Source organism: Limulus polyphemus, unplaced genomic scaffold, assembly GCF_000517525.1.
Source record: "Limulus polyphemus unplaced genomic scaffold, Limulus_polyphemus-2.1.2 Scaffold1168, whole genome shotgun sequence".
Lineage (NCBI taxonomy): Eukaryota > Metazoa > Arthropoda > Merostomata > Xiphosura > Limulidae > Limulus > Limulus polyphemus.
Genome location: NW_013666778.1, coordinates 112658 through 125018, shown reverse-complemented (window position 1 = coordinate 125018; position 12361 = coordinate 112658). Strand labels below are relative to the sequence as shown.

The 12361-nt window shown below is 34.7% G+C and overlaps 1 protein-coding gene across 1 annotated transcript in view; it reads left to right on the top strand.

The window, feature by feature from the left end:
- The window catches only part of LOC106462450 (cell division cycle protein 23 homolog), a 118519-nt gene that overhangs the window by 23407 nt on the left and 82751 nt on the right, over positions 1-12361 (top strand). Inside the window, exon 5 of the mRNA XM_013922371.2 lies at positions 10996-11095. Coding sequence (XP_013777825.1) covers positions 10996-11095 — 100 coding nt within the window. The remainder of the gene's footprint in view (positions 1-10995; positions 11096-12361) is intronic.

The window sequence follows — 12361 nt, the reverse complement described above, 5'->3', positions numbered from 1 at the left end:
TAGGTTATCAGTACTTTACAATACTAGACAGTGTTTCCTTTTATAACAATATCTATGTAATGACTGACTCACAAGTTCTGGAAATGTCTGTAAATATCATAGCAAAAAGTTTGAATTTCTTGTTCTTCTTTCTTCTGCTTCTTTTTCATTACATCATAACTAAAAAAGAAAAACAATGGTGTCAACCAATTTCACTAAGGTGACATAGTTTCAAATGGAGTATCTGCTTTTATAAGTATTATTAATAACTAGTAATTAAAAACAAACAAAACATAACTCTAGTATAAATGGTGTTATCACTACCCCTTGAAGTTGGCTTCCTTACAAAAACTTGGAGTTCCTTTAAAAAGCTTAAGTAAAAGGTGAAACAAGAATTACCAGCCAATAATAGATAAACAATAAGTATTACAGTTGGAACCTTATTGTATTTAAAACTTGGTTATAAATACAAACTTCCTATGTCTATTGAAACACTGCATTAAAAAAAACAAGCAAACAAATAAAGAAAAAACTTTTCAAAAAGGAAGTAAATGTAGGGATGGCATTTGCATCATCTCTAAATAAAGTACAGGTAAGAACTAACATATAGCAATATATATAATTATTCAATCACAATTAAGTTTCAGATATTATATTTTTGTCTGTTAACATTTTACTACACTGTGTCCCTGTTCTGTTATGTAGTGATGATGCAAATGCCATCCCAACTGTCTTGTTTACATTGTTTTTGAGGGATTGATATAAACCATCCCTACATTAACTTCCTTTTTTGAAAAGTGTTTTCTTTACTTGTATTCATTTATATGTCCCATTGTCTTCAATGTCCTGTGAAACTAATGAAATTGTTTAAGTAAATATTTCAACTATTTGGTGGCTTGATATTCAATTTTTGGACTAAGAACTTGGAAAAATATCCAGTATCCAGTTCATGATGATATTATAATATATTTCACTATACAGATTATATTCAAACACTGTTATTTAAGCTTAAAATTACTGATGACTTCATTGGTGTTTTACAATATTTTTTTTCTAATCTATTTCTACACCTAATTGTTACACCTGTTAGTTACAGGAGTTTCAGATGCTTATCTCCACATCTCTATTGCCATATCATTCAGATGGCACCTTCATTTTGTATACAGGAGTTGTATCTATAAGTTCCGTGCATTATCTTTTGGTCTGCATCCTACATTTTCTGTTGGGTGGTCAGATCCTTTCCTTGACTACTTTATGCACAAAGTTTGCACTTTCATCATTACATGGAAGACTGGCTATTATTAGCTCCATCCCAACAAGTCACTCACCAACACCGAATTGCTCCTTTTAGAAGCAACTCATGTGGGATGGCTCATCAAATTGTTGAAGTCCTTCCTTTCCCCAACATAATACCTCGTCCACCTGGGAGTATTTTCAACTTCTTCCTCAGTCAGGTCCAGTCTTCTCCTCTTTGTCTATAGTTGATGGAGCACATGGTATTCAAAGCCTAATCCTCTCGTACATTGTCTCCATGTTAGGTTCTTTCTCTTTTGGTGATGCATCACATGCACACTCATAAGTGGGTGTTGCATGATCAATGGAGCCTTGCTCAGGTTCCCCTAGACTCCATTATCTGTCTCCCTCACTGCAAGTCGATTTTCAGGGTGTATCAACAGAAACAATACCATGGTCAGTGTACCTGTTCCACCACAATGACCCAAATTGCATCTGTTCACAGGTGCTTCTCTCCCAGGTATGGATTCTCAGGAAATCTCAGGCCACTGATATTCAGTAAAGATGACAATTCACATCAATTCCCAAGTTTTCTGGTAGTTATGTAATCAGTGGGGTGTTCCACATCAGGATGCATTTGCCACCCATCTCAATTCCAAATTACCGCTTTTTTGGTCCCCAGTACCTCATCCTTTGGCTTAGTAGATGCCTTCAGACAGGATTGGGCCAACCTTTACATGCATGCATACCCTCTATCTGTCTCTTTCCCAGGGTTTTATCCATCATCCAATCCACTCCGTGTCCTTCCAATAGCACCTTCCTGGCCAGCACAAACTTGGTTTCCAATCCTTACTCTCCTTGAGACAACACCTCCATTACCACTTCTTCTTTCCCAATCCCTCCTGCTTTAACCTCAGTCACTGGATACCATCCCACAATCTCCACACTCCGGCTTCACGCATGACTTTTGTCCGGTTACCTGATGATGTGGTTCTGGACTATCCGCACATGTAGCTTCCATCCTTTCCCATTCTGTACATCCTTCTTCCCTCATGGTATATCAGAAAAAAAATGTTGTGTTTTTCAGCATTGGTCTCTGTAGAAGGATTCCCTTCCTTCCCATCCATATATTCCTCATGCCTCAGAACTTTTTACCAGGCTGTTTGACAATGAATCTTCTATATCTACAGCTTTTGAGTATGGAACAGTCTTGTCCAATACCTTCCGTTTTACTTGTTACCGCAGAATGTTTTTCTCTCCTACCATTTCCATTTTGTTTCATTCTTTCCAGATCCTTCAACCTCTACATCATATGCTCATCCCAGATTGGAACCTTAATGTTGTTCTCCACACCCTTACCTATACCTCATTTGAACCCTTATCTACCTTTTCCCTACACCATTTAACCCTCAAAACCTATTTCCTTCTCCTTTTTGCCTATAATCGTCAAAGGTCAGATGTTTTTGCTGTCAACGAATCATGTGTTCTTTATCATCATACCAATGTTCTCTTGTATCTGGATTGAAGTTTTCTACCCAAGTTGTTGGTGGCTCGTGAAGTCAACTTCTTATATATATACACTGATTTGTCTACTTTCCATTTACTATTTGTATTTCTATTCTGATCCAGATAGACCTTTGTGTTCTGTGCATAATTTCAGATGTTATATTGCCAACACTGCTTCCTTTTATTAGAACCTTTCCTCTCAAAGAGATATTTCACCCACCACCATCACAAGTTGGATTCGTCAACTTATCAGGCTGACTATTTTTTTCCAGGTTTCATCTCATCAGATTTGACATCTTATCTTTTTCCTGGCTCTTCATCTACCTTGTCCCTTAAAAGAAATCATCCAGGCTGGCATGTGGACTAAACCCAACACCTTCATCTTCCACTACCTCCATCATGTACCTGTTTTTTTTTCATCAGGATCTCACATTCTGCCTTTAGCCATACTACACACAACAATTCAACTGTGAGTTGATTTCTTTTTTTTTTCTTTCATTCTTTTCCCTTACAGGGTCATATCTCTTTTTTATATTGGATCCTGCTCAATACTGAGTGGTTCCTGTCCAGGTATACTTATTAGCTGTAGAAACCCCAATCTACTATCACCTGCAGGATTGATTCCCAGGAGAACTGGTTTTGGAAAGGAGCTGGACCAGCCAAATATATATTCTGTCAGCTGGGGAACCTTCATCCTACTATCTCCTGGACATCAATTCCTGGGAGGTCTGGTTTTGGAAAAGAGCTGGACCAGCCACCAGAAAAGCTCATCTGGTTTTGGATTTGATTAAATCACCACATTACACTTCCCATCCTACCTTCACTCGTATGTCGGGTTCCTGTGTGACTAGTTTTGGTTGTGGATCTGCTCACATGCCCTGACTAGGAAGACTGAACAGAAAGTATTTCTACTTCTGTTTCCTCATCTTGAGGTTAGGACAGTAGGGATCCTTTTCCTACCATGGACTGGACGAGAAATACCAGATATTGCTTGGTTTTGGACAAGAGTTGACTCACCGAGTATGTTCTAATGCACTCTAGCCATTCTACACCGATTGGCATATCCATCTATATATTAAACAAACTAATCTATTTGAGAACCCTCATCCTACCATCTCCTGCAGGTTGGTTCCTTGGAGATCTCGTTTTGGAAAGGAGCTGGATGATATATTCTCTTTGCAATTCAGTGCCTGCCATCTCTCTCATCATGTCTGAGGTGGCTTGACCAGAATTGGGTTGAGTTACTCTCTGGCAAAGGACTTGAAGTTTTGTACAGACTGACCCATTCAGTCTCAGATTTGCCAGACACCACACCACCTCAACCATCCTCGGGGGGGGGGGGGACATTTATCAGTCATTCTGGGGCACCAGGTATCAGTGGTTCTTTTTCCTGAGTTGCCAGCTATAGCAAGATAGAAGTCATTGACCTTTGTAACCTCAACAAAAGTCTAAAGTCCAGGAGAGAACTACCCTTAGACCCACCAACTCTCTTAGACAACCATCTCTCCTCAGTGACTGACTCTTCCTCTTTGTTATAAGTCTTTCTATTTTGGAAAATGCCATTTCCTTTCACTAAGAAGCCTTTTTTAAACTTAAAGCACAAGAATTAAATTAAAAAGCAATAATACATATTTCAGTAAAATTAGCAAACACTGCAATATTATATCCTGGTCATGGCACCAAAGTTTTCTCATTTCTCTCCAGTCTGTGGTGTAGTCCAATGCATGTACCAAACTGACTAAATCAAGCATTCATTACTTTGCCAGAAATGCCACATTTACTCAGGGTAAATAGTGCTTGACTGGTCATTCTCATTAAAACATAGGTGAGGTCATAGACTTAGGATATCATCTCAATGCCAAACATTTGTGACAGTGGTAAAAACATTAAGATAAAATAATTTCTTTCTTTCTATAGAATACATCAATGTTTAAAAATAAAGTAAATTACATTATGGTAACCTACTTTATTTCCCTATAAGATATATTTGTAGATCACTATTTTGAAAAGAAGAATACAGATGTTGGTGTAATGTACTTCACTCTATGTAATATATTCTTACATCACTATTTAAAAAGTAGACTACATTATGATAACTGTGCATTTTTGTGTCTTACATCCATTATATCTGATATGATGAAAGTAGATGATGAAGGTGATAATTCAAACAACAAAGAAGTTTGAATGTTCTTTTGAGAAGTCCTCTTTTCATAACTAAGACTGAATAATTTGTTAGAGTGTTTGATGATGAGCAGTTTGTGTGCTATAGTGGCTGGATTGATAGATTTAAATTGCAACACAAAATTTGTTTCAGGAAAGTAAATAATGACTCCAATGACATAGACTTTTCAGCAATAGAAGAGTGGCTCACTACAGTTTGGCCTAAAATGTGTGAATGATATTTTTAATGCTAATGAAACAGGGCTTTTTCTTCAAATTGACTCCTGATAAAACTTTAAAATTTAAGAAGAAAAATGTGTTTGTAGCAAACATGCAAAGGATCAAATTACAATTCTTGTTTGTGCTAATATGAAGGGAAAAGAGAAACTTAATGGTTATCAGAAAGTCAAAACATTCAAGATGCTTCAAAAATGTAAAGAGCATGCCTGTAAGATATAGTGCCAAAAAACAGCTTGGATGGGACCGGGAACTATGCAGACATACATATATATATATATATATATATTCATTTTTTGCTCACAAGCTCTAGCAGGTTAACTCTATAAATGTTATTGCATTCTTCCAATAATAACTTGCAGGTAACCTCCATCACCCTGGGTAGCTTGCATTTGGTTTCCACAAGTTCTGCTCATAATAAACTCCAATCTTCATGGAGCATGTAGGCATAGGTGGCATTCCAGCATATTGCCTGGGCTTGGCAGTGGTTCCTCCAAAGGATCACCACCTGTGAATAATACTCTTCTGAGATATTGGTTGGCAAGTTCTGCAACCCTAGCCATATAGTAGGAGTTTTGGCAGTAGCTGTTGGACATCATTTGGTATATACTACTTTAGGGTGTCAAAAAGGTTTTGCTGAACAGGAAGCCTTGGATGGACTTGTTGATGATTTTCAAGTCGTCTTTGTTTAGATACCTTTTTTGGTTTTTTTTTAAGTCTGTGATTTCATTGTGTCTCCATTCTTGAAATCCCTCTGTTGGGCAGGCTACTTGTATCAATGTCTTTTTATCCTTTGTCAGCTGCTAAATAATCTGTAATCTCAAATGTTGAGTTGTGGCAGAGAATGAAGTACCTGAACTGCCAAAGAAGGAGGTAGAAGTGAGGAGTTGAGCTCCCACTCACCTTCTTCAGCATCTCATCTGCACTGTCATGTTCTGATAGCAGTATAATCTAGGATGTGTTCAGGAGCTCAAGGATTATGTTTATCAGCAAAGTTAATGGTAAGTAAAGTTTTCCAACTTTTTAGTAAGGTCGATGTTCGGTTGTCAAATAATTTCCATGATCATGATTCAAAAAAGGTTTTAAAGTTTAAGGAAAAGTATAGAGTCAAGAGTGAGACTAATATGGTTGCTGATCAGAGTAAAAGACCATTTTTTAGTGGTAAAATTTATAAAAGCAATGAGGTCCACACTGATCAACCTATCCAATTACAGGTCAAGACCTCAGGTTTATTCATAGGGTGGTGATTAAAAAAGCTATGTTCCAAACTATCAATGTATAACTGTAAAGGTTTTGTACATGTTGTCTCAAACAAAGTACTTTGTTGCAGCAGTTTTTTGGCATACCTGTATAGTGCTTTACACACAAATATTACTACTGTATATGTTCACCAACATATAGTGGTTGAATGTTTTTCTTCTTGCAGTCCTGGTTCTAAGTCATGGGAAAAGCATTATTCCACATGGCACTTTTTAGTAACTCACAAAAATAAAAACAAAAGACAATTGTACAATTGTAGCAAGAAGTCTACAATTGCTTTGCTGCAGCAGAGCCTTCTCAAAAGAGAATGTAAGTAGAATAAAATATCATCTATACTGTTGCCTGGCTTGTCAAAACTGCAAACTCAAGCTATCTATACATGTGTATGACAAGAATGAAAAGCGTGTGGAACTAAGTTGAACTCCACATTTTTGTAATGCTGTAACATGATAGAATTTGTTGTTGTTTTTTTCTAACTATTTGTAAATTCTCAAACTTCACGCTGTAACATGAAGTAATATGTTTTTATTTAAAATTATTTTTCAACTTTCAAACTAATTAAAATGTTGCCTGCATTTTTTGCTGTACGCTCTAGCTGACAATGTTGGCTTACCTGAACTGACTCCTTGCCATGCAGGCAAGACGGCCACAAAAGTAACAAGTTTTTTTAATCAATGCTTCAAAATATATTTCTATAGTATTTTCTTTCTCCAAATTTCAAATTTCGTTCAGTCAGGCATTGGTGCTTCATTTAGTTTGTGCATTTTAAGTAGTATAATTTTATTAATATTTACACTACCTAAGTATGTATATGTATATACATGTACTACAACATATACACATGGATGTTAGTTAGTATGTTACCATCTGTGATGTACACTTCCAACACGGTGGCCACTGTGATAAAGTTTGGAGTGTCATTTTGGTGCTGACATCATTGTCTGGAGCTTCAAGTTCTTCACTCTGTGTTTCCTAGTCAAGTCAGTATTGTAAATGCTCATAAGTTACATATGGCTTTAGCTTATCAAAGTGTGCTTTTTAATGCCTTACAAATGCTGAATCTTTGAGTTTGACACATTAAATTGCTGTAAAACAAGAAAACCCCATTCCAGCTGGATCTGAGTGGTTTACATTCTGCTCAGATATACAATAGTCAAACCCAGTCTCCTTGCTCAAACTGTCGCTCAGCTGCCTTTCCCCTCATTTGACATATTAACTAAGAGAGATTGCAACTATTTTTAGACATTCCAGCAATTCCACAGTTGGTGTGTGGCTATGTGAGATATCTATAGTGTAACTTCACTTACAAATACATTTTGTGAAAAGCTAATGAACTGTTGCTCTTTTGCATGGTACACCATCATTAGATGTGGCATCAGTCGTTTCAACCACAACTTTAACTGGTGTTTCATCTTGAGGTTGTTCTTATAGTATACTAAAAACACCACTTGTGTATTAGACAGGATTGCAATAGCATCACCTTTCATAGACTTGTGCTGTGTACTGCTTTTTTAAATAGTTGAGCCAAAATGTTATGGTTCCACTACAGAGCTGTAGTTTACATGGTGCATAGAATTTACTAGAAGATAACTTTTGTAAAATTTCTACACATGAAATGCTGGTTCTTACGCTATGGTTAGTTATCAGTGCTGACTGACCACAGTTGAGAAGAAAGAGTATAACTACTGTCCAGAGTGGTAGTTTATATACCAGTAACTGATATACTGCAAGATCAATGAGAGGTATAATTGTCCACAATTGTAACTAATGTCTCTGCTGTATTTACATAGATTGGGACACTATTCCATCTATATCATCAGCACAGCTAGAGCAATAGGTTTGGGGTATTGATATCATTTGGCTAACAGCCATTCAGGCTGAACTGAACTATTGCAGGTTTTGACATATTGCAAAATAATAGTTATCCCCTTAATTTAATACACTATCACACAAATATTTTAACAAATAAAGTAGAACCTACCTAAAAGTCACACACTGTCTCAAAATACCCACTAGTTCTTATCACTCCTTGCACTTGCAAACAGTTTTAAACTCAAATATCAAATTAAAAAATAACCAAAACATATTACCCACGTTTAGTATTTACGTCAACATTTAGAATTAAAAATATGTTTAAAACCAAATACACTCTACCTATTCCTATGTGCTTGTGGGTCATATATAAATACACTTGTGGTGGCTGTAAAGCAACTTATATTGGTAAAACTACACCTACAAATACGTGCACATGGGAATTTCAGCTAGAAGCAGATATAAGCCAACTAATCCAACAGAGTCTTGTATCTGATTGCACAGTGCGAATAACAACCACTCTATGTTTCTAGAAAACTTTAACATTCTCTACTCCAGAACCACAGATTAAGAACCCTTTATTAAAGAAAGGTTCTTCATTTTCAATGATCATCCAACACTAAATAATAACATTAACTCCTCTCTGTTGTCATTAATGTCATCAGTTCTGGATTCTCAGTGTTTTTATTTGATATTTATTATTATTTTAAAGGTACAGTGTTTATACTTATATTTAAGCCTTTCTCTGTAATGGTTTCTCTTAACAATGTTATTTACTAAACGGGTATGCTGCTCATTTTATCGTAGTACATGCCATTACATTGTTACTGTTTAAATCTGTTCTTTCTAAACTTCGGATGGACTACGAAAACTTGCTCAATAGCTACTGTTGTTTGTTGTAGTTCGAATATTATGAATTAACTTCTTTTTGAGATTTTAATGCTAATGATGGAATTTAAGGAAATTCTAAAATGTCCATAATTAAGTATGTTTTTTTGGATTACTATGTTTTTAATATTTATTACAATCTTTTTTCATTTTGAGATTTGCTTGCCAGCATGTCAGTGTGTTAATAATCTTTAAGCACCTCCTATTTTACTGTCAAAAATACAGAGCATAATATGAAGCAGTAATGTTAATTGTAGTGGTTTAGGATTAATGTGCTAGCATTTAAGAAAATTCAAATTTGGACATATTTTTCAGAACAGTATGTATTGATAAAAGTATATATTTTATGCTATACATTTTTAGATAGAATTTAAAATATTGTGGATGACATTTACCATTAGACTATAAGTACGACATTCAAACCAGATGTCTCTTTACTAGCAGAAGCTATAAATCACATGAAAAACAAATTTTTCAGAAATAAATTTGCATATTAAATTATTTCTGAATCCAAAGAGCAGCACCATATTTTTGCCCACAGTTCAGTCTAACATGTTCAGAGAAAGTAGTAAATTACACTGACATTCATCCATGGATGATCATTAGTAAATAATCATAAAGCATTTGTTTAAATGAAGTTGTTGCAAACTATAGGATCAGTTACAGTAAAGTAAACAATAGTTACATAACTGGAGATCAAATATATATATGGAAATAGTGGGTGTTACATTAATAAAACAATCAAATTAAAGTATTTTTTACTGTGTAAATTCTTTTTCTCCATTAATATGTATTTGTTTATTGATTTATTAGAAATTAAGAATGAACAGGTGCCAGACAATGACCATTTTGTTTTGTGTGGTAATTGGTAAAATAATCAGTAATTGGTTACTGTGATCAGTAGTGTTTTTCCTATCAGAAAAGCTGGCCTTGAAATGTAATCATTGCAGTTCATTGGCATATGGAGTTAAGTTTTCATGGGCACCATGTTTATAAGTTTTAAATTCCACCTAATAGATGTCTCTGTTATCTACTGGGTTGAATTGCTAATGCAACTCTGCTACAGTGTTTTTCCTGTTGTAGAGCTAGTCAGATACTAGTTCATGGCTCCAGATATTCCAAGCAATTACCTGGTGAAACAGTTTAAGGAAATAATCCAAATATTAGTTCTGAAATCCTGCATAATTTCTTTCACCTCATTTCTTTTTATTAGCAATAACAAAGGCAGTACACTATTATCATACATGTCATTCCATATAAGTGAATGTGGAGTCGGTGTCAACAAAGGTGTTAGCTTCTTTTTAATGACTTAAGTTCTTACAGTCAGTGTAACCATGGCCAGTTACCTCATTTTGGCAACTTTCCATGATTGCTCTCAAGTTCAACTGATCTGCATGAGAACCACAGATGATGTCAGTGGTTTCTAGTGGACTAGGTTGTGGTAAGTGGATACAGTGTGAAATTTTGAAATGCCTGTAAAAGGTGAGGGAAAACTCAATATTCAGTAGAGAACTTCTCTGTATCAGTCGGGGGTCCTCTGATCCTGTTCTTGGATCAGTTTTGCTGTCTGCTGTAGTTATTACCAGAATGCAAAGGCATCTCCTGAACAGTTTCTTGTGAAAAACACAAGAAAATAAAGAGGAGGAATCAAATAAAAAAACTGGCTACCACTTTTGCAATGATCCAGATTTGAGTTATCGTCATGCCATCAAAATTTGTAACAAATTCTCGCTATAAAATATAGATATTGTGTTTAGTTTCATGAGTTTTTACATATTATCTAGATCACTTACCTGTATCAAAATATTTTATTGCATGTTGTTTAGTTTGTGGCTCTATCTTTACAATATGTACATTTTACATTTGCAAGTATGATATTTTCCGTAAATAATTTGAATATTTGATCAAACGTTTATTTAGTTCCAGGTGAAAAAGTTCGAAATGAAGCTTTGAAGCCACTGAGAGCAGAGTTACAGAAGGTACACTTGCAGAAGTCTCTTGATGGTTACTTGTTATATTTGTAAGTGGCATACGGAATTTTGTCTGACAATTGTTAAGACATTTAAGTTCATGTACTACTAAAAATACTGTGATGTGCTTGTCGCTGTAATTATCATTACACATTTATACATTTCAACATATGCTAATAAGATTAGATTTTTAACAAAGATTCTTTTAATTGCAAAGTTATAAATTTTTTATTTCTTAATTCAGATAATCCAAATAGATTATTTTACAATACTTCTCATATCTCTTTAGTTAGTATTTGTTCAACATTACAAGATTTTATACTGAGGGCTCATAAACTGATTTTCATTTTTCACAAAACAGGTTTTTCCAATAATTTATTTAATTCTGTGGTATATTGAATACAATACATGTTACTGCTAATGGGATTGCCTATGGTGGCATAGCACAGATAACCCTTTTCTAACTGTTTTAAGTAATGTAACATCTCACTTTAGTATAGCATGACCTCATTGGTTCAACTGAATGAGCTGTTCTATTTACCGTTGCTGATTTCATTATTTATTATGATAGTATATTAGTGTAATTATTTATATATATTGAAGTATATCCTTTTATTAGTAATTTGAAGAGTTTGGTTTTATTTATTTATAGTTTCCGGGTATCTGTTCTTTATACTTGAACTTGTGTACAGATGGCATGGCTTTAATATCTGAAAACTTCTTTATACACTCTGCTCGTTACCTTTCACTAGTGCATTGCTTTCATTATTTTAGTTGTAAGAATTGTATTTTAACATTTACTGAACCAGTATATTATTATGTGTACACTTTTTTGCATATTTTTATGGTTTACTTTCTGTATCTTTCTGCTACTGACTGTCACTTAAACAGTAACATGTCAGAAGTCATTTTATGGGATGTGAAATTGTACGTAATACAATCAGATTCATAGGTTGCTTTCTGTAATTTTGGAAGATTAAAGATAAATTTTGTTATATTGGTGCTACACTTTTTAGGGAATCATTGATAGATCATTGCTATATATTTACAGGTTAGTAGCTAATGTGCTTATTTTTAAGCTTTTTTAAGGTTGTAGCATTCATCAGTTTTCACTCTAGGATATGCATTGCTACAAAAACGTGAATACTTATAAGTATGTTCATTTCTTGTATTGTGTGAATCTCAGGAGCAATTGGCTGGAGTTTTTTAATATGTTTTCAATTAACCCTTTCGAGATAGTTCATGGGTGAAAGGCCATATCATTTCGTTTGTTGACTCGCATGCAAAATTTTATTGAACTACTATTTCATGAATTT